Source organism: Microcaecilia unicolor, chromosome 3 (assembly GCF_901765095.1).
Source record: "Microcaecilia unicolor chromosome 3, aMicUni1.1, whole genome shotgun sequence".
NCBI classification, from domain to species: domain Eukaryota; kingdom Metazoa; phylum Chordata; class Amphibia; order Gymnophiona; family Siphonopidae; genus Microcaecilia; species Microcaecilia unicolor.
The window spans coordinates 352,505,315-352,528,648 of record NC_044033.1 but is presented as its reverse complement, the minus strand read 5'-3'; the positions used below and the strand labels follow the sequence as shown (position 1 = coordinate 352,528,648).

Genomic DNA, 23,334 nt, shown 5'->3' with positions numbered 1-23,334 from the left:
GTCTATGGACTTTTCCTTTAGAAAGCCAGCCAAACCTTTTTAAACGCTGCTAAGCTAACTGCTTTTACTACATTCTCCAGCATCGAATTCCAGTTTAATTACACGTTGAGTGAAAAAATATTTTCTCTGACTCATTTTAAATTTACTACTTTGTAGCTTCATTGGGTGCCCCCTAATCCTAGTATTTTTGGAAAGAGTAAACAAGCGATTAATCTCTATCCATTCCACTCCACTCATTATTTTATAGACCTCTCTCTGTCATATCACTCCTCAATCATCTTTTCTCCAAGCTGAAGAGCCTTAGCCGCTTTAGCCTTGCTTCATAGGGAAGTCATCCCATCCCCTTTTATCATTTTCGTCATCCTTTTCTGTACCTTTTCTATTTCCATTATCTCCTTTTTGAGATGTAGTCAGGGCCATTCCAAGGCAAGATGCTGCCTGAGGCAGAGCCAACATGCCCCCACCCACCTCCGGGCCAAGATGGCACCTCCCCTTTGTGACGTTTTACCTCACGGTGATGTTCCAAACCCAGCAGCGGCAGCAATTCCCATACACTGCCCTGCCACCACCGGTACCTGCCTGTTCCCTTTTACAGCGGCTGCCTGAACCTCTGCCGAAACGGGAAGTTACATCAGAGAGGTGGCTGCAGTAAAGGGAAGAGGCAGGTACTGGCGGCAGCAGGGCAGCATATGGGAATCACTGCCGCTGTCGGGTTTGGAATGACACCGTGAGGTAAAACGTCATGAAGGGGGAGATGCTGCCCCTCCGAGGTGCCACTCCTGATGAGTGCTGCCTGAGGCCCCTGCCTCAGGTGGCCTAATGATTGGTCCACCCCTGGAGACGGTGACCAGAATTGAACACAATATACGAGGTGCGGTCGCACCATGGAGCAATACAAAGACATTATAACATCCTCATTTTTCTTTTCCATTCCTTTCCTAATAATGCCTAACATTCTATTTGCTTTCTTAGCTGCAGCAGCACACTGAGCAGAGGGTTTCAACGTATCATCAATGCTGACACCTAGATCCTTTCCTGGTAGGTGACGCCTAATGTGGAACCATGCACTCCGTAGCTATAATTCGGATTCCTCTTTCCCACATGCATCACTTTGCACTTGCTCATATTAAATGTCATCAGCCATTTAGATGCCCAGTCTCCCAGACTTATATGGTCCTCTTGTAATTTTTCACAATCCTCTTGTGATTTAACAACTTTGAATTACTTTGTATCGTCAGCAAATTTAATTACCTCACTAGTTACTCCCATCTCTAGATCATTTATAAATATATTAAAAAGCAGTGGTCCCAGCACAGACCCCTGGGGAACCCCACTATCTACCCTTCTCCATTGAGAATACTGACCATTTAACCCTACTCTCTCTGTTTTCTATCTTTTAACCAGCTTTTAATCTACAATAGAACACTACCTCCTATCCCATGACTCTCCAGTTTCCTCTGGAGTCTTTCATGAGGTACTTTGTCAAATGCCTTTTGAAAATCCAGATACACAATATCGACCAGCTCACCTTTATCTATGTGTTTGTTCACCCCTTCAAAGAAATGTAATAAATTGGTGAGGCAAGATTTCCCTTCACTAAATCCATGTTGGCTTCTCATTAATCCATGGTTTTGAATATGCTCTTAAATTTTGTTCTTTATAATAGTCTCTACTATTTTGCCTGGCTACAGGATTATTTGCAGCTGCACCAAGGTGATGCTCTCCTTTTAGAAGACCTCCCTCCTCCAAGGCAGTATCAGTATCCAACAATAACTCTAGAACTGTTGATTTGGTCTTTTCTGTTAGGTAATATATAGCAACCTCCGAGTGTTATTTGCTGACTGCCTACCCTTAACAAAATCCGTTTGATCTTCATAAACTAGTAGAAGAATAATCTGTTCCAGTCAAAGATAAAGAGCTTTATATGAGCCGCAGTTAGTTGGATCTTTGTCTTTTGTATGGATTAAAGTAATAAGCATGTCAATGAGTCTGTTTGCTACAGGATTAAATGTTCTTAGGTAACTTAAACAGCTTACAAAGCGGTGAAGTGTATACCTCCCAAAGCTGCCTGGAAAAATCAATGGAGATCCATCAGGGCATGTTATGTGATAGAGCCTTCAGGGTCCTTCCTGTGTCAGATTTGATGATTGGGATCTGACAGATGTCACCACATCTCTGCATTGAGCACTGGGAGTCCCAGCTTACTCATAAAGTCTGCCAAGATGCCATGTCCTCAGTATGATTCTTGAACAATGCAGAGCACTGTTCCAGTGCGTTGCCCCTGTGCTGCTAAGCAGACAGTGGCATATTTTATTATTATTATGTTTATTTATTTAAAACATGTTCAGCCTCTCTTTCAATTTCTAAGTGGGTTACAATTTGACATCAAAAACAAGAATAATTGAGACAAAATATAGCACAATAGAATATAAAATCAAATAAAACCCAATGCACTTTCTCTACCATGCTATCAATAGAAATCAAACAAAATAAAACATGGAAAAGAAAATAAGATGATATCTTTTTATTGTACATAACTTAATACATTTCTTGATAAGCTTTCGAAGGTTGCCCTTCTTCGTCAGATCGGAAATAAGCAAATGTGGTAGCTGATAGTATATATAAGTGAAACATCCAAGCATTTCATTGACCGTCTAGCAGGGTGGGGGTGGGTAGGAGGTATGCATGGGGACATCAAAGCATTTCATTGATAGTCCAACAGGATGGGTGTGGGTAGGTGAGAGGAGGGTGATAAACAGAGAAATACAACTTTATGGTTTATAATGGGCTAGAAAACCCAGATCCTTGTTAAGTCCTGTCTGTTGGGTGTCAAAATATTCAATCATTCTGACTTCAAAGGTCTTACGTTCCTGTATTGTTTTAAAGTTACCTTTCAGGATTCTTACTGTGAAATCACTGGTGCAGTGTTCTGGTCTTGTAAAGTTCTGGTCTTGTAAAGTTCTGGCCCACAGGGGTGGGAACCTGATTGGCACCTACCATGCTAGAAAGCTAATTTAAACAAATAAGTTCTAAATTTCTTCCTAAGAAGCAGCTAAATCATTTTCACTCTTCAGCTCTAATGGTAAAGAATTTCATAGACTGGGGCCAGCCACTGAGCGCATTCTTTGGCTTGCATTTACATGTCTCATGGACAAAAGGCACTTCTAGTAGATGCTGAGTACTGCAACTGAACCTGCAGGTCAATGTATAAGACTCAAATGGATGAACTATAACCAAATGGATTGTGCCTAGATTGATTTTAAAAAGAAGTACCTAACCATGACTCTCTTACTCAACACCCTCACTTATCACCCCTACCACTGCAATTTCCCCACCCCTAGCTGTCTGTTCGTCTGTCCAATTTAGATTGTAAGCTCTGTTGAGCAGGGACTGTCTTTTCATGTTAATTTGTACAGCACTGCGTAAGTCTAGTAGCGCTATAGAAATGTTTAATATTAGTAGTAGTAGTAAGTACCAAAAGTTTATATATCACCTGCCATTTAATTGCCAACCAATGCAATGAAATAAGGGAGAGAGTAATATAATCACATTTACCAATGTCCATTCACACATGGGAGTTGGCAATATAAATCATTTATTACACCTGAACTCCAGTATATTTAAAGTTTACAAAATATCTTTATTGAAAAAATGAGCCGTTAACAATCAGCACTTATCCTGGCTAAAATCAGTACTACACTCATTCATTCATTCACCAATCACACAAAGTACCTGACTAAACTCTTCATCAATACCCACTCACTGAAATATACATAAACCATTATCATTCGCAATTATTACAAAATTCCAAAGCTTTGGATTGCTGTTAATTTCCAATTGAATCTCTCATCCCGGCTTTCCACTCGGGTACTTTGTTCAGACTAAGCTATACTGGTTACACCATCAGTCCGCTTAGTTATAGTCTCTTGTGCAATCCACCTTTGCAAAATGTAATGTTTTTAATGTTTTTAAGTCCTCCATACAGGTACACGGTGAAAGGTAACAATTCCACTGTTCATCATCAGCTGTTCCTCATTCGAATGCCGGTTCCCCAATGCTGGACCGCATTTCGCTCACTTCGTCAGGAGAAACCACCACCACATCTAAAACAACACGAACCCATTAACACCCCTCTGTAACTAAATCCATACATCATGGTGAATCACAATATAAACCCAATATCACACTTACTTTCTCAAATTAAACCAGCTGCACGCCAGACTGGGACATCCCAACACGTGGGTTAACAACCGCTACGCTGAAGCTAACTGGAGAGGCCAGAACGCCATCTTTAAATAGCTGTATCACTTACGTCACCCAAACATTTTCTTAAAGAGACACTACCTCAAACCCATTCTACCTCCTGGTTAAGGCCAGCAGGAGCCACCGTTCCCCATGTGTATATGTACCGTTGTCCAATGGATAATAGACGGAAGCTAATATTACCCCCCTATTGTTGCTTAAGGGGATCTGTGTCAAAATCACACACCGAAGCTGTTCTATAGTGTGATTAGATGCATTCCAATGAGCAACAAGTGGATTAACTATCTTATTGAGCCGTAAATTAATAACATGCTCTACTAGCCTGTTTTTTAACTGTCGTTTAGTATGCCTTATGTAGTAAAGACCACAAGGGCATATAATACAATATATTACCTGTGCACTAGTGCAACAGGTCTTTTGCCGTAAAATAAATACCTTATCACTATGAGGTATAGGAATGGCCCCAGTATCCAAAGAATATTGGCAGTACACACACATCCCACAAGGGGAGTGTCAGCCCTCCTCGTTATTCCTGATAGGTCTCTTCAATAATTCACCCACATTCGCTTGTCGTTTATACGCCACCTTCGTGCGTTCCCTGAACTCAGGGTGGACCGAAAGCACGTGCCAATATCTATGTATAATCTCACAGATGGCCGATGCCTTCTGTGAAAATGGAATGACACATGCCAAGGCTTTTCGAGGAGATCTTGGCTTGGGCAAAAACAACCATGATCGGTGAGCATAAAGGGCCCTCTTATACGCTTTCTTGAGGACCCCCAAGGGGTAACCGCGGGCTCTAAACCTCTCAGTCATGATATTAGCTTGTTTCTTGAATTCCATGGTAGACGAACACAGCCGTTGCAACCGCAATAACTGAGCGACCGGTACACCTCTCTTTAAGCCATGATGATGAAAACTTTGATAGTGAAGTAGGGTGTTACAGTCGCTCGGTTTGCGGAAAATAGTAGTAGCAAATTTCCCTTCAGTTGTCCTAATAATTTTAATATCCAGGAATTCCAATTCGTATTGATCTATTCTAGAGGTAAACTTAATATTAGAGTCCACGGTATTTAAATACCCCAAGAAGGCCCGCAATTCAGCTATGGGGCCCCGCCAGAATAACACCACATCGTCAATGTATCGCTTCCACAGGACTATATGCCTATACCACTGAGACATATACACATGTCTCCTCTCAAACTAGGTCATATAGAGGCAAGTTAATGAGGGCGCTACAGTCGCCCCCATAGCCACCCCTTGGACCTGTATATAAAATTGATCCCCAAATTCGAAATAATTATGACATATAACAAATGTCAATAGTTATTTCAACGCCACAATTTTTATTCTGGGGATCAATTTTATATACAGGTTACCCCTTGGGGGTCCTCAAGAAAGCGGATAAGAGGGCCCTTTATGCTCACCGAATGTGGTTGTTTTTGCCCAAGCCTAGATCTCCTCGAAAAAGCCTTGGCATGTGTCATTCCATTTTCACAGAAGGCATCAGCCATCTGTGAGATTATACATAGATATTGGCACGTGCTTTCGGTCCACCCTGAGTTCAGGGAAAGGCCGAAGGTGGCGTATAAATGACAAGCGAATGTGGGTGAATTATTGAAGAGACCTATCAGGAATAACGAGGAGGGGAGACACTCCTCTTGTGGGATGTGTGTGTACTGCCAATATTCTTTGGATACTGGGGCCATTCCTATACCTCATTGTGATAAGGTATTTATTTTATGGCAAAAGACCTGTTGCACTAGTGCACAGGTAGTATATTGTATTATATGCCCTTGTGGTCTTTACTACATAAGGCATACTAAACGACAGTTAAAAAACCAAGAAAGGGATCTAGGTGTCTTCATTGCTGATACATTGAAACCTTCTGCTCAGTGTGCTCCTGCGGCTATGAAAGCAAATAGAATGTTAGGTATTATTAGGAAAGGAATGTAAAGCAAAAATGAGGATGTTATAATGCCTTTGTATCGCTCCATGGTGAGACCACACCTCGAATATTGTGTTCAATTCTGGTCGCCGCATCTCAAAAAAGATATAGTGGAATTAGAAAAGGTGCAGAGAAGGGTGACGAAAGTGATAAAGGGGATGGGACAACTTCCCTATGAGGAAAGGCTAAAGCGGCTAGGGCTCTTCAGCTTGGAGAAAAGACAGCTGAGGGGAGATACGATAGAGGTCTATAAAATAATGAGTGGAGTTGAACGGGTAGATGTGAAGCGTCTGTTCACGCTTTCCAAAAATACTAGGACTAGGGGGCATGCGATGAAGCTACAATATACTAAATTTAAAACGAATCAGAGAAAATGTTTCTTCACTCAACGTGTAATTAAACTCTGGAATTTGTTGCCAGAGAATGTGGTAAAGGCGGTTAGCTTAGCGGAGTTTAAAAAAGGTTTGGACGGCTTCCTAAAGGAAAAGTCCATAGACCGTTATTAAATGGACTTGGGGAAAATCCACTAATTCTGGAATAAGCAGTATAAAATGTTTTGTACATTTTTGGGATCTTGCAGGGCATTTGTGACCTGGATTGGCCACTGTTGTAAACAGAATGCTGGATGCGATGGACCTTTGGTCTGTCCCAGTATGGCAATACTTATGCACTTATGTGTTTGAAAGTGTGAGTGCCCCACAAACCACAAAATACCTACTGAACTCACATATAGGTGACACTTGCAGGCATAAGGGCTATTGCATTAGTACAGTATAATTTATGCTATTCCTGGAGGGCTCACTATACAATATAAGGGGGTTATGATGTGATCTGTACCTGGGACCTTTTATGTGAAGTTCACTGCAGTGCCCCCTAGGCTGCCACACTGCTCTGCTGGAATGTGTGTGTGGCCAGTTTAGTAAGACTGCTGGCCCTCATACATCCCAATGGCTTGTTTTGTGCATTTTTCCCTTGGATGTTTTTTGTTTGAAAGTGGTCCTTAAAGAAAGATGCACTGAGCACAAAAACATCTAGAATAGGGCAATTTTCAAACTAAAAAGACAGGTGTTTTTCTGGTATGAAAATTACTATGTTTGGCACTAAATTTTTGGACTTTTTTTGCGAAACATCCAAAATGAGATTCAGACCTCCTGCCTTCACCTCTACTGAAGGATGCAGATGAAATCTTAGTGCTTCTCCCAAACCTACTTTGCCACCATTCTCTCTATTTTCAGCCAGCAATGCTGCTGATCACTGTTTGCCTTTGAGATATTGTTGGTACCCAGTTATAGTTTCCATGAGTCAATATCTACTGCTACTACTGCTATTAATCATTTCTATAGTGCTACCAGACACAGGAATGTACACAAACATGTAAGAGACGGTCTCTGCTTAACAGAACTTAGAATCTATTTAAGCCAGATAAACTAGACAAATAAGGAGTTTTATTTATTACAGTGCATGATTAAAACAACATGGATATTGAACAGGTGAATAAGGAGTTAAAGCAGCCTCAAAAAGATGGGCTGTTAGCATGGATTTGAATAGGGCTGAAGACAGAACATAATGTACTGACTCAAGAAGTCTATCCCAGGCATACAGTGTAGAAAGATGGATGGAGCAAATTCTGGAGTTGGTGATGGAAGAGAAGAGTACAGGTAAGAGTTACTTAGTGATGAACAGAGTTTCTGTAGAGGCATGTCAAACTAATCAGACACAAATATTAAATAAATAAATAAATAGGCAAAAGGACAAAGATAATGGTAACCAAACAACAAACAGCCAGCATAGTAAAAGTAAACAAAAGAATAAAAATAAATAAAACCAAGAAGGTCACATTTGCCAAAGAGTTTCTGTAGAGGCATGTCATGTTCTAATTCAAGGTTGACATAGCATATCTGACACATCTGTTCAACTCAACTGAGTTCCCTGTGCCAACAATTTTCTAAAACATCGCATAGCGAATGTCAGCAATTCCTTTGGGGGGGTGTCAAAAATCTTGGTATTGTTCTCTGGCATTATCTTTGTGCAGGAAAAAGCATAGCATAGAACAGTTAAGCTTTTATGGTGAATTCAAGATGAAGAATTTTCATTTGTACAGTGTATTTTTGTTTATTGTTTTATGCTATTATGTGTGTTGTTATGGAAACCACCTAGGTTTTAGGTAGTATATACATTTAGTAACATATTTTATGGAATACTAATTAGGTTCAAATTTTCTTTTCACAGAGGAATGCCCTGCTGATGAATCTCCTGCTTCCTATCACTGGCCAGAAACCAAGCCTGCTATGACAATGGTGATGAATTGCCAGGGGAGCACAGTCCAAAACACCTCCAGAAAGTGGTAAGAATGAAGAAGAGTCCACTAAACCAAAATGTGGCTTCTAAAGGAGCTTAATGTGAAAACCAGATTGCAAAATGTTCAGTTTCTTTGCAAAGAGAAATAATTATAATGCCAGGTTTAGGAAGCTCGGTAACAGTCCTGAACTCAGAGGGTCATGTGCATAGAGTATAAGAGGCTTGGGGAGGCTAAGCCTCCCCAGCCCAATCTTGACGTTCCCCTGGCTGCTGCCCTCACAAACGCAGGGCTTCCGCAGCAGCCAGGGAGCTCTCCCACCGTCCTTCCTGCTCTCCCCGTCGGGGAGTCCCCGACTTGCAGCTCTCCTTGCCCCCCCACCTGTGACCCCACCCCCCGCCAGGGCCCACCCAACATCCCCTTGCAATTTGCCTGCCTCAGTCCCTGACTCCCTAAAGCATTCTTATCTTCACCCGTACCCGTCGCCGTACCCGCCGCGTCCACTCCTCCGGCTCTCTCTGATGCACTTCCTGTTAAACAGGAAGTGCATCAGAGAGAGCCGGAGGACGCGGCAAAGGGGAGTGGGAACGGAGCTGCCTGTGAGAATGAATGGCAGGCAGCGCTGACGACGACGGGTACGGGTGAAGACAAGAATGCTGCAGGGAGTCAGGGACCGAGGCAGCATGCTGGCTGGTAGAGGTGAGAGAGGGAGGTGGGAAATGTTGGGGGGAGATGCATGGGGAGAGAGAGGGAGAAATGCTGGATGTGAAAGAGGAGGGAGGGACAGATGCACAGCAAGAGAAAAGGGGAAATGTTGAACATGGATGTGGGAGGGAGGGAGACACAGAGAGAGATGCTGTATGGGGATGGGAGGGATGCTATAAGGGGAAGGAAGAGGAAGAAAGAGATAGATGTTGGGCCCAGGGTGCAAGGAAAGGAGATACTGAGAGTGATATGGGCAGTGGGAGAGAAGAAGGAGGGAAGAGAGGTTGTACATGGGGATGGATGAGAGGGAGGGAGGGATAGATATACACTAGAGGGGAAAGAGAAAAAGAGGGAGATTGTGGATCCAGGGACAGAAGGGAGTGAGGAGAAATGCTGGATATGGATGGAGGGAAAATGGCTGAATTTAAGGGCTGGATTGAAACACTTTGAGGGCAGATATTTAAAGTGGAGAAAGGATAGGGACAGGGCTACAGATGGTAGACAGGACGCATAAGGACACAGGAGGATGGTGGACATGGTGAGAGAAAAAATATCAAATGGAAAGAAGACACTGCATAAAACAGAAAACACTGGGACCAAAGCGAATAGAAAAACTAAATGATCAGACAACAAAGGTAGAAAAAAGTATTTTATTCAGAATTTATTAACTGGAATATGTCAGCTTTTGGAAATATGCATATGTGATGTTTTGCATGTAAGTTTCAATTTTTCTAGTATTGCTGCATGCTGAGTCTGACTTCTTGAGGTAACTTTCCAGTTCAGTATTTTGCCTTCATATCTGTTGTGTCATGTGTTTTTCATGCGTGATCAAGGTGCAGTATTCTGCTAGCGTGTAGTATTTTCAACCCTTTTGGGGTTTTTTTTTTTTGTTTCACTAGGTTGTGCACTGGTGTTTTAGAGCCCGGTGTAATTACAGTGCTGCCTTTCCACACATAAGGTTGTAGCTCGTCCTGTCCTTGGAATTAGTACTGTTATGGTTTGGTAAGGTTATGAGTGTGTTTTTGCACAAGTTTGTGTATAGTGTTTTGCAGTGGAGAGATTGTGTATTGGCCTTACTGAGGTGGCACCAAATCATCAGAAAGGGTTTTAGAGCCTAAATCATGACACACTACTTCTTGAAGGATCTACATATAGTCGTTCATAAAAGGAGCTCATTGTGAACACTTTCCACCCTAAAAGGGTGTTTTGTGGCTCTACATGAGAATTATGATCCCTTGTTTCATATTGTTGACGGTCTGCATTTTCCGTATGGGTGGTATATTGGTTTATTAGGGTCTGCCCAGTGTTATGGTACAGTACGGTTTATGAGTGTGTTTTTGCACAAATTTGTGCATAGTGTTTTGCAGTTGAGCAATTGTGGTTAGTACATGCTTTGAGCAACCACTTTATTCTTTGATATATGATACATATTTAATATCTAAATTTAATAAAAGGTATTAATTGTGACTTATTTTTACTTATTTTTTTTCTGTGTTGTCAGACAATTATAGATGTAAGCCCCGCCCCTGTCCCCACCCCTAACCCCGCCCCCTTTAGCCTCCCCAAACAGTTGGGCCACCGACCGCCTATGGTCATGTGTTTGCTTATTTTGCTTATTTTGTGCTTCAGAGCCTGAAATTGAATTGGAAATACTGTTAATGTAGTGTGATCAGTCTTACAATGGGTGTAATTTTAAAAGGCTTCCGCGGGGTATAGGTTTCTAAAAGTTTGAGTTACCTGCATACAAAAAATGGTTATACATTCAAAGTTTTAGAAAGAAAAAGAATGTGTGTGTACAACAGTTTCCATGTCATACTGTTTGCTTAAAAACGGAGCATGTTGAGGGCAGGTTATTGACGTGTTCATGTACTACAGTTTTTACAACATTAGTATTCGTATACATAATTAAGCAGGCACACATTTTTATACCTGCCATATAAGATGCCTCGGATAGGAGTAACTACTTTTGAAACTTGATGGTTGGATTCATGTTTTGTGCTATCTCAGGATTATCCTCCTCCTTCCCCTCCTGACTATGAGTTTTCAGTCTTTGTTTATCAATCTTTGTGCTCTTCCATCCTTTCTAGCCTCTTTCCTTATCAACATTTTTTTTCTTTGCCCTGATCGGTGTCAGTCTTTGTGTTCCCTGGCTATCTTTCTGTTCGAGCTTTGTGTCTATCTGCCTACCTGCTCTTGCTGTGTGTGTGTGTGCGCGCATGCACGCACCCGCATATGGCTATTAGATCCATAAAGAACATCTTTCAAAAAATGGAAGAAAGATCCAAATGAAGAAAATAAAGAGCAGCATAAGCATTGGCAATTTAGATGTAAAGCATTGATAAAGATGGCTAAAAGAGAATTTGAAAAGAAGCTTGCCATTGAGACAAAAACATACAACAAAAACTCCATCAGGTATATTAGAAGCAGACAGCCTGTGAGGGAGTCAGTTGGACCATTAGATGATCAAGGAGCACATGAGGAGGACAAGACCATAGCAGAGAGACTAAATGAATTCTTTGCTTCGGTCTTTACTGAGAATGAAAGGCTGCTACCTCTGCTAGAAATGGTATTGAAGGGTGACAATACAGAGGAACTGAAATAAATCCCGGTAAACCTGGTAGATGTAGTTAGCCAAATTGACAAGTTAAAGAGCAGCAAATCACCTAGACTGGAATGTGTGCACCCCAGGATACTGAAAGTACTGAAAAATAAAATTATAGATGTTTTATTGGTCTGTAACCTGTCATTAAAATCATCCACATTATCTGGAGATTGGAAGGTGGCAAATTTTAAAAGGATTCTGGGTGATTTATGAAACCAGAGACCTGTAAGCCTGACTGTCCCCGGGCAAATTGGTAGAAACCATTATAAATAACAAAATTGCGGAACACTTACACAACCATGGTTTAATTGAATTAGCCAAGGGAAGTCTTGCCTCACCAATTTGCTACATTTTTTGAAGATGTGATTAACACATGGATAAAGGTGAGCTAGTTGATGTAGTGTATCTAGATATTCAGAAAGCATTTGACAAAGTCCCTCCTGAGAGACACTTGAAGATATGGGATAGCAGGAAATGTCCTATTGTGGATTGGGAACTGGTTAAAATAAAAAAACAGAGAGTAGAGTTAAATGACCAATTCTCTCAGTGGAAGAAAGATGAATAGTGAGTACTACAAGGATCCATACTGGGACCAGTACTTTTTAACATATTTGTAAATTATCTGGATATGGGAATGATGAGTGAGATGATCAGATTTGCAGATGACATGAAATTATTCAAAGTTGTTAAATTGCATATGGATTGTGAGAAATTCCAGGAGGATCTTGAGAGTCTGGAAGACCAGGCATGAAATTTAATGCGACTAACTGCAAGTAACATAGTAGATGACGGCAGAAAAAGACCTGCACGGTCCATCCAGTCTGCCCAACAAGATAACTCATATGTGCTACTTTTTGTGTATACCTTACCTTGATTTGTATCTGTCTTTTTCAGGGCACAGACCGTATAAGTCTGCCCAGCACCAGCCCCTTGATTTGTATCTGTCTTTTTCAGGGCACAGACTGTATAAGTCTGCCCAGCACTAGCCCCGCCTCCCAACCACCAGCCGCTTGATTTGTATCTGTCTTTTTTCAGTGCACCGACCGTATAAGTCTGCCCAGCACTAACCCCGCCTCTCAACCACTAGCCCCGCCTCTGCCATCCAATCTCCGCTAAGCTCCTGAGGATCCCTTCCTTCCGAACAGGATTCCTTTATGTTTAATCCATGCATGTTTGAATTTGATGCACTTTGGGAAAAATAGACCAAAATTATAGTTACATAATGCTAGGTTGCACATTAGGAGTCACCACCAAAGAAAGGATGTAGGTGCCATTGTGGACAACACATTGATATCTTCTGGTTAGTATGTGACAGCGGCCAAAAAAGCAAACAGAATGTTAGGAATTATAAGGAAAGAAGTAGAGAATCAAACTAAGAATACCATAATGCCTCTGTATTACTCCACGGTGAGATTGAACCTTGAGTATTGTGTGCAATTCTGGTCACTGCATCTGAAAAAATATGTCTTGAAACTTGGAAAAATGCAGAAAAGAGAAACCAAAATGATTAAGGGGATAGAAGGCTTCTCAGATGAAGAAAAGCTAAAGATGTTAGGGCTCTTCAGCATGGAGAAGAGACAGCTGAGGGGAGATGCAAGTCGACTGCTGTTTCCTAAAGGACAAAGGTTAGGGGACACTCAATGAAGTTGTGTAATAACACATTTAAAACAAATAGGAAAAAATATTTTTTTTTCACTCAATGTATCTAATCTCTAGAACTCATTTCTGGAGGAAGTGGTAAAAGCAGTTAATGTAGCTGGGTTTACAAAAGGTTTGGACAAATTCCTGGCAGGAAAACTCCATAAACCTTTACTAAGGTAGACATAGGGAAAGCCATTACTTACCTCTGGGGTTAAGCAGTATGGAATCTTGCTACTTTTTGGGACTCTGCCAGGTACTTGTGACCTGGAAGGGAAGGGCTGCTGTTAGAAACAGGATACTGGGCTAAATGGACCCTTTATCTGACTCATTAGGGCATCTCTTATGTTCTTAGTGCTGGTGGTGGGCCTGGTGTGTTGCTGTTTATTCTCAGTCTACTGATTGGATAGTGTATTTAGAATGAGTGTGCTAGGAACGTCTGATTTTGACTGGTTGTATCCAGTGTAACGTGCATGTTATTTAGCAAGTAATGCACAAAGAGGTTCTGCATCCACCTTACCGACCGTGATAGCAGGCAGTGATAATCCTATGAAAATGTTAACAACAAGCAGGTTAATATTAAAATGAGCATTCTGAGCGATGCACAGAAAGGAACGTGCAAAGTTTCCTTTAATGTGCAAAATTTCCCGTGAGGTCTGGGCCTGTCGTTGTATGAAGACAACGTCTGAGAGAAGAACTCTGCTTGCATTTTTCAATAGCAAAACTTGTCCGAGAGCAAAGAACAACTTAGAAGGACAGAGAAACAAGCAGAGAGGGCGGATTTCATCAAGGAGGAGATTTTTTTCAATAGCAAATTGCTCTGATGCTGATTCCACCTTCCTCCTGCAGCTTACTTGCCTTCCCTCATGCTGCCCCTGATGATTTTGTTTGGGAATCTCTTCTTCACTAAAGCCCCCCCCCCCCCCTCAGCTGACATCATACGGCTTTCCCCAGTCAATTGGCTGTCTGCTTACGTCTCTGCCCCCTCCCTGCTGACATCATAGGGGGCGGAGAAACAAGCAGATTCCAATCAGCTGGGGAAAGCCACTGTGATGTCAGCTGGGGGGGGGGGGACAGAGAAACAAGCAGACAGCCAGTCAGCTGGGGAAGGCTTCTATGATGTCAGCTGGAGGGGGGCTTTCAGCAAGGAGGAGATTCCCAAGTGAAAATCTTTGGGGGCAGCCTGAGGGAAGGCAAGTAAGCTGCAGGAGGAAGGTAAAATCAGAATCAGAGCACTGCAGGGGAAAAGAGACAGGGGGACAATGGAACCAGCAAGTACTGAAGGGGAAAGGAGAGAGTACAGCAGTCGGATTCCTGGGCATGCGCAGAACGTGGACACTTACTGAGACTGTTCTGCACATATGCTAGGTGCTTTCCCTACTGAACTGCTTGGCAAATTTACATGAATCTCATTTTCATGCGATTTCCTGTCATGTCCCCTACCTCAACACAAGCGGCGTCCTTGGGCTGCCCAGGTCCCGTCGACATGCACACTTGACTGGCACAGCCCTGAACCATGTGTGTGTAGTTCTTCTCTGGCTGCAGGCTCCTTGATTGCTTTGCTTCCACCCACCTGGGTCTGCTCTTCCTCTGCCTGGCTTCCCTTGCTTCTCTCCTATTGGTCTTCCGGTTCCTCCTTCCCCTGCTCTTGTCCAATGGCTGTGCCCCTTTTCCCTGCTGACGTCAGACACCAGCACTTTATCAGCTGAGCTTGTAGGAGTATTTCCCTGTGTGTCTCACCTTATACCTTAGCGATATTTTCTTACCTGATACCATAATAAATCTAATATATATATCTCAGCCTACAGTCTCAGCTACAGTTCTTTCTAACGGAAGTATTTGGCTAGGTTCCAAGGTTCCCACCCCTAGACCTAATTCAGGATTATTTGCTTGCAGATAGTTCTGCTTAGGGGAACCTGGACACAGGTAATTTATTATCTGTGATTTATCCTACAAGCTCTCCCTAGACTCCTTGCTTCGGCTTCTACTTTGGTACGTGTTACTTGCTCAGTAGTGTGCTTCTCCTCTACTTTGTTCTTCGTTGCTGACTCTGCCTGTACCTGGATTACTCTTGTGTCTGCTGCCTGCCTACTGACCTTGCCTGTACCTGGATTACTCTTCTGTCTGCTGCCTGCCTCCTGACCTTGCCTGTACCTGGATTAGTCTCGTGTCTGCTGCCTGCCTACTGACTCTGCCTGTACCTGGATTACTCTCATGTCTGCTGCCAGCCTACTGACTCTGCCTGTACCTGGATTACTCTCTTGACCTGCTGCCTGCCTACTAACTCTGCCTGTACCTGGATCACTCTATTGCCTGCTGCCTGCCTGGCCATCACGTTCATCACCCCGCTTCCTGCTAAATCTCGTAAGCCCTGCAGGCCGCCCGCACCTAGGGGCTCAACCTCTGGGGAATGGCGGTCAGCGCAGGTGAAACCCGGGGTCGTCCAGCCGCCAAGCAGAACCTGGTCCAAGTACCGGGCTCGGCAGCGCTCTACTTGGTACAAGAACTCACAGGTCTGACATTTCCTTTGAGTATCGCTCGCCATTTCAAAGTCAGTAACTTCTACCATGGATCTAAACGGACACAGTTTATAATGGGGACTTTTGAGCATCGGCCTCTCAGTCCCTCAAATTTACTGCTAATGCTCACTGTAGTACTTGCATTGTGCGAAAGAAAACTTCTTTCTGGATTTCATAAGATGTAACATGTATAGGCAACTTATCCAGTTGCGCTTGGAAGTTCTTTTTGATCAAACCTGTGGCATCCAAAACGGGATATATTTCAATATCTTTCTGCCTCATTTTCTTAGTCTTGGACTTCACTAATCCTGTGCACCTATCTGCCTGCTTTTCCTAGCTATGCTCCTAAATAATATATGTTTTTCAAATAGGTTTAAGTTTCTATCAATTTGTCATACTACCTCTATTGAGGCATGAATCGAGGTGGTTTACATATACTTTACAGGTACTTGCACTGTCCCTGCTGGGCTCACAATCTACGTATATTGTACCTGGGGCAATGGAGGGCTAAGTGGCTTGCCCAGGGTCACACAGACCTGCAGAGGGAAATGAACCTGGTTCCCCAGGATCAAAGTCCACTGCACTAACCATTAGGCCACTCCTCCACTTATTTTCTATACTGATTGCTTCATGCAGCTGCCCTATAGGTATGTAGGGTTGATACATTCTGTGTGAATTTCTTTTCTTTCATGAGTGCCTGTGGGATATCTGTTAGTGTCAAGGAATGTTTTGTCACACTGTCATTGCTATTTCTCACTTACTGGATTACATGTTTCTAGGCCTGACATTTTTGCTTCTATTCCACCTTGACAGTTGTGTTTTTCTAGTATCTATATATATGCCATACAGATTCCTTAGACTAGGATGAGGTATGTCTTGCACTTGCACATACTGTTCTCTACAATGATCCAATAGTGGTGTCTATGTTGCAGTTCAGAAATGTACAACAATAGACCCAGCACAGCTCAGTGAAGCTTCAGGCAGCTATTATTACAAAGACACTACCTAATTGCATTGCCTAGGTCCCCAGCTGTATGAAATGTAGCAGCTAAAAAGAAAAAAAAAACCCCAGTGTCCTTAAGAATGAAATCTACTGTATCTGTTTCCTTTGCCTATTTTGCCAATTAATATTTATTGTTTATTCAGTTTTATTAACTGCTTTTAACAACACAGTGTACAGAAGAAATAAAAAGATCAAAGACTAAAAACAATGGACTTAAACAGATTTTAACAGAGGGGAGAATAAGGAAGGAAAGGGTGGGCAAGAAGCACAGAGGGGGAGGGAAAAGCAGACTTGCTGAACGGAAGCAAAAGACCAAACAGTACCTCACCCAGCCCCAGTTATTGAGGATGAAAAAGGCACCTAATCTGTGTTAAAGGCCTTGGCAAAATGACAGGTTTTGAGTTCTGCTTTAACTTAGACCCAGATGCTCAAAACTCTGGTGCTGTATAAAATAGCACCAGAAAATGCTGTTAGCACTGAGCATTGGGAATTTAGGAGGGAAGGGATGTGCTTAGCATATGTGCACAAGCCTAGTTGAACAGGGAAGCGCATGCAAGAGCTCACGCAGCGCCAATGACCACAGAGCCCATTTCATGGAATAGAGCAGGAAAACCAGGGGCAGAAAAATCTAAGGACACCAGGTGAAGCGTGGAGCAGCCAAGTTCCGGGTTCTTAAAATGAACCAGAGTACATAAGTACATAAGTATTGCCTTACTGGGAAAGACCAAAGATCCATCAAGCCCAGCATCCTGTTTCTAACAGTGGCCAATCCAGGTCACAAATACCTGGCAAGATCCCCAAAAAGTACAAAACATTTTATACTGCTTATCCCAGAAATAGTGGATTTTCCCCAAGTCCATTTATTATTATTTGTTACATTTGTATCCCACATTTTCCCACCTTTTGCAGGCTTAATGTGGCTTACATATCACCCTTAACGGCGTTAGCCGATTACGGTCTGAAAAAATACATGGTATGAATGAATATAAAGTGATATTGTGGTAGAATGAGGTACATGTAAGGTAGTTACAGCTGGGGGAACTTAGAGAGGAAAAGGGGGAAGAAGAGTCAGGTAATGTTCGTTAAGGTCTTTGGTTGCATCGTGTCGCAGGTGAACAGTCATTTTATGTTGGGTCGGTGGGGTATGCTCTTCTGAACAGGTCTGTCTTTAGTGCTTTCCAAAAATTTAGGTGGTCGAGTGTAGTTTTTACTGCTTTTGGCAATGCGTTACATTTAATAATGGTCTATGGACTTTTCCTTTAGGAAGCCGTCCAGACCTTTTTAAAACTCTGCTATGCTAATCGCCTTTACCATATTCTCTGGCAACACATTCCAGAGTTTAATTACACGTTGAGTGACGAAACCTTTTCTCCGATTCGTTTTAAATTTACTACATTGTAGCTTCATCGCATGCCCCCTAGTCCTAGTATTTTTGGAAGGGTAAACAGACACTTCACATCTACCCGTTCAATTCCACTCATTATTTTCTAGACCTCTATCATATCTCCCCTCAGCTGTCCAGCTTGGAGAAAAGACAGCTGAAGAGCCCTAGCCGCTTTAGCCTTTCCTCATAGGGAAGTCGTCCCATCCCCTTTATCACTTTCGTCACCCTTCTCTGCACCTTTTCTAATTCCACTATATCTTTTTTGAGATGCAGCGACCAGAATTGAACACAATATTCGAGGTGTGGTCTCACCATGGAGCGATACAAAGGCATTATAACATCCTCATTTTTGCTTTACATTCCTTTCCTAATAATGCCTAACATTCTATTTGCTTTCATAGCCGCAGCAGCACACTGAGCAGAAGGTTTCAATGTATCAGCAACGACGACACCTAGATCCCTTTCTTGGTCCGTGACTCCTAATGTGGAACCTTGCATGACGTAGCTATAATTTGGGTTCCTCTTTCCCACATGCATCACTTTGCACTTGTTCACATTAAACATTATCTGCCGTTTAGATGCCCAGTCTCCCAGTCTCGTAAGGTTCTCTTGTAATTTTTCACAATCCTCCCGCGATTTAACAACTTTGAATAACTTTGTGTCATCAGCAAATTTAATTACCTCACTAGTTACTACCATCTCTAGATCATTTATAAATATGTTAAAAATCAGCGGTCCCAGCACAGACCCCTGGGGAACCCCACTAACTACCCTTCTCCATTGAGAATACTGACCATTTAACCCTACTCTCTGTTTCTATCTTTTAACCGGTTTTAATCCACAATAGAACGCTACCTCCCATCCCATGACTCTCCAATTTCCTCTGGAGTCTTTCATGAGGTACTTTGTCAAAGTACCTCAATATGAACTGGCTCACCTGTATCTACATGTTTGTTCACCCCTTCAAAGAAATGTAGGGGTGAACCAGTGGTGTGCTGGTAAATGTTTAACAACAGGCTTTCTCCCCGGTCCACTTCTGTGCCCCCCCCCCACCTCTGCGCCCCTCGTCCACCTCTGCGCCCCCCCCCCAAAAAAATTGCAGAGCTGGCTTTAGCCGGGGAGAGAGCCTGGGGAGGGGGGCAATGCATAGCTCTGGGAAAACAAAATTAAATGATCCCAGGTTCCAATCTAATTCATGTTTAATGTGGGATAAAATGCCATAAATAAGTAAATAAATATAAATTTTTAATGTTGAGCACCTGATTCTCAAAGTGGACATATTCCAAACACTATAATGAAAATAAAATGATTTTTTTTCTACCTTTGTTGTCTGGTGACTTTGTTTTTCTGATCATGCTGGCCCAGTATCCGATTCTGCTGCTATCTGTCCTCTTAACTCCGTTTTCAGGTCTTCCTTTCCATTTATTTCTTTACTTTCTGCCTTGCTTCTTCATTTCTTGCCCTACATCCGTTAATAAAAGCTGGGTCCTCCGCAGACTTGACTGTCCAGTGGATCCAGCTTCTGCCTATGTTCTTCATCCATGTGTTTTTCTCCTCTCTTCCTTTTCCCTCATCTCATCTTCTTCCTCACTCCCCTCCATCTATGTCCAGCATTTCTTCTCTCTCCCTTCCCTTTCCTCCACCCATGTCCAGCAACCCTCCTCTCCCCCCCCTGCCCTCCCCTCCATCCACCCACCCATGTCCAGCAACTCTCCTCTCCTCTCCCCTACCCTCCCTCCCTCCATCCATCCATCCATCCATATCAGCAATTCTCTTCTCTCCCCTGCCCTCCCCTCCATCCACCCATGTCAGCAATTCTCTTCTCTCCCCTGCCCCCCTCCAGCCACCCATACCCATCGATTCTCTCCCCTGCCCCCCTCCAGCCACCCACCCACCCATGTCCAGCAACTCTCCTCTCCCCTGCCCTCCCTCCATCCATCCATATCAGCAATTCTCTTCTCTCCCTGCCCTCCCCTCCATCCACCCATGTCAGCAATTCTCTGCTCTCCCCTGCCCCCCCTCAAGCCACCCATACCCATCGATTCTCTCCCCTGCCCCCCTCCAGCCACCAATACCCATCGATTCTCATTGCTCCCCTGCCCCCCTCCAGCCACCCATACCCAGCGATTCTCTCCCCTGCCCCCCTCCAGCCACCCACCCACCCATGTCCAGCAACTCTCCTCTCCCCTGCCCTCCCTCCATCCATCCATATCAGCAATTCTCTTCTCTCCCCTGCCCTCCCCTCCATCCACCCATGTCAGCAATTCTCTTCTCTCCCCTGCCCCCCCTCAAGCCACCCATACCCATCGATTCTCTCCCCTGCCCCCCTCCAGCCACCTATACCCAGCGATTCTCTCCCCTGCCCCCCTCCAGCCACCCATACCCATTGATTCTCACTGCTTCCCTGCCCCCTCCACCCACCCATACACCCATCGATTCCCTTCTCTCCCCTGCACCCCCCAGCAGCACCTCTCTGCTCTCTCCCCTCGCACTTCCATGCCTCTTGCTCTTGCCCGTCACCATCTTCTCCGTTTAATTTTTTTTAAGCAGTGTTAACATGTCAGCAGGAACAGGCTGCTTCAGCCAATCCCAGGGGCCTTCCTTCAGCGTGTTTCACCCCCGAGGGATGAAGGAAGGCCCCTGGGATTGACTGAAGCAGCCTGTTCCTGCTAACGTGTTAATTCTTTTTTTAAGCAGTGTTAGCGCCGGTTCGCGCGACAAAGCTAAAGAAGGGGGGGAGGAGAAACAAGCGCTGCGTGTGCCGAAGATTGCCGGAAACCACATGGGACGCCGTCGACACTGCAGGTGGGGACCAGACCAGAGCCCAAATTTTGGGAGCCGATTGTTAAAGTAGCTACTTTAACAACCGGCTCCCAAAATTCTGAAAAAAATAACAACTGGCTCTCGCGGGCCGGTGCAAGTCGGCTCCAGCACACCAATGGGGTGAACAATCATGCGCAACATGTGAGTGTCTGCAGCTGGCAAACTTTTCCTCCCCCAGCAAAACAAATGGCAATCTGATTTAAGGGACTATGTTTGCACCCAAACGTGAAGTGGAAGTACTTTTGCCTCTCACTTCCTGTTCTCTCCATGGCTCACAACCCTAATGCCAGCTCCAAGCTGGCGTAGGATTGACAGCGGAAAGAATGCCCTTGTTTGGCACGCTGTCCGCTGAGCATTGGGAAAGAATAGGGAGAAATCTGATTAGTATGCATGTGCATGCTCATTGCACTCAGAGCTGGCAAGCTCGTTGATTCACAGACTCACTGTCTCTTAGCATTCGACGGTAGCAAATGCAGGCACTAGTCCTGTGCTAATAGACTCTAGCACCCACATTTGCTTCTGAGCATTGGGGCCTCAATGCAAGAAGTTTCTGTTTGCAAGCCAACACAAAGTATGATGCTCCATTGAGCTGAGGTCAAATATGTGAAGGAAGAACAAGCAAATCATCTGTAGGCATATTTTGGAGGGTGGAGAGCAGGGGGTGTAAGTGCACTTGTTTTCTACATCTCTAGCACGGCATGGCATGGTATCTCTCCCTCCCCGCCAGTCCGGTATCTCTTTTCCTTCGCTTCCCTTCTCTCCACCCCTTCGTAGTCTGACACCTCTTTCCCTTCTGTCCCCACCTACCGGCGCTGCAGTCTTCTTTCAGCAGCATCACAGATCAAGGCAGCCTCATTGCCTTCTGGCCCCAGAAGTCTTCTTTCTGCACTACTTCCTGTTCCCGTGTAGGCGGGATGATTCAGAAGGAAGACTTCTGGAGCCAGCAGGAGACGGGACTGTCTCGATCTGACTTTTAGAAGTAGTGCTGAATACTGTGCCTGAGCCTGTTTTGGACTTCTACAGCCTCTCTTGTTTGCCTGATTTGCTTTAGAGGAAAGAATCTCCTAGGCTGCTGAATACAGGGCCTTTTACATTTCCCTTCAGAACCACAAGAAAAGATTCCTCTTGCCCAGTGATTGACTGATGTCATCCTCTATTACATCATCCTGTAAAATGGGCAGATTAGGAGTTGCAGCATCATAATGTTCCTCTTTGTGCTAATAGAGGGCCCATTATTAAACTGTTTAACCAGTCAGGAATGGTTCTTGGGCAGTTAAAGAATGTTATCTCTTGCTGAATATCCACGGTTAGCAGCTAGCCGCTAATAAGCTATGTTGTGTGACATAAATAGCAGGCCTATCTTTAACCACTAAGCACTTAACCAGTTAGCGCTCAATATAGGCTTAGCCAGTTAAGTTGCCATGGTCAGAAATGAAACCAGATACTCAATGCCAGTCACCGGAAACAGCCTGGCATTGAATATCTAGGTTTAATGCTGGCAGCAGACAGCAAAAGTACTGCCTGCCACCAGCTTTATATCAGGGGAAGTGGGCACACTTTTCTTATTGTGCTATACTCTAAGAACAATGCTGAACACAGCAATAACCATAACTTCTAGGCTAAAGGTGTCTGTTCTGAGTGTATGAGGCAGATATTGGTAGCCCGATTTATCCAAATTCTTAAGTAACCAAAGAGCGAATTAGTAATAAATCCCATTATCATACTGTATTGTACAGATTCATTTCAATTTGACAGGATGACATTCTCCTTGGATTTCCTGTGTACTGTCCTTTCTTCTTCAGCCTAAGGTCATTGGTCAAACGTGCATGTCACCAATTGTATCTGTTAGCCAGGAATGGCTATGCCATAACAAGTCTATGTAAGCCACATTGAGCCTGCAAATAGGTGGGATAATGTGGGATACAAATGCAACAAATAAATAAATAAATAAATAAATTCCAATATTTATTTCTCGCACAAAGAAATGTTTTCCTCTGGATTAGGTAATCCAAATCAACTGAAACTTTAGTAAAACAGTGTGTAATGGCTTCTTTTCTCTTTTAGCTTTATTGATGTTTACAACTACACATCCTATTGGGGACCGCCTGATCTAAGGAACTGCAGTGGTAAGTTATCATATACCAGTATTGACA

At 43.5% G+C, this 23,334-nt stretch overlaps 1 protein-coding gene across 1 annotated transcript in view; it reads left to right on the top strand.

Moving 5' to 3' along the window:
* ADGRG6 (adhesion G protein-coupled receptor G6) overlaps window positions 1–23,334 on the top strand; it is a 491,599-nt gene that overhangs the window by 307,942 nt on the left and 160,323 nt on the right. The window contains 2 exon segments of the mRNA XM_030198502.1: window positions 8,441–8,555; window positions 23,246–23,307. Of these exon segments, the coding sequence (XP_030054362.1) occupies window positions 8,441–8,555; window positions 23,246–23,307 (177 nt within the window).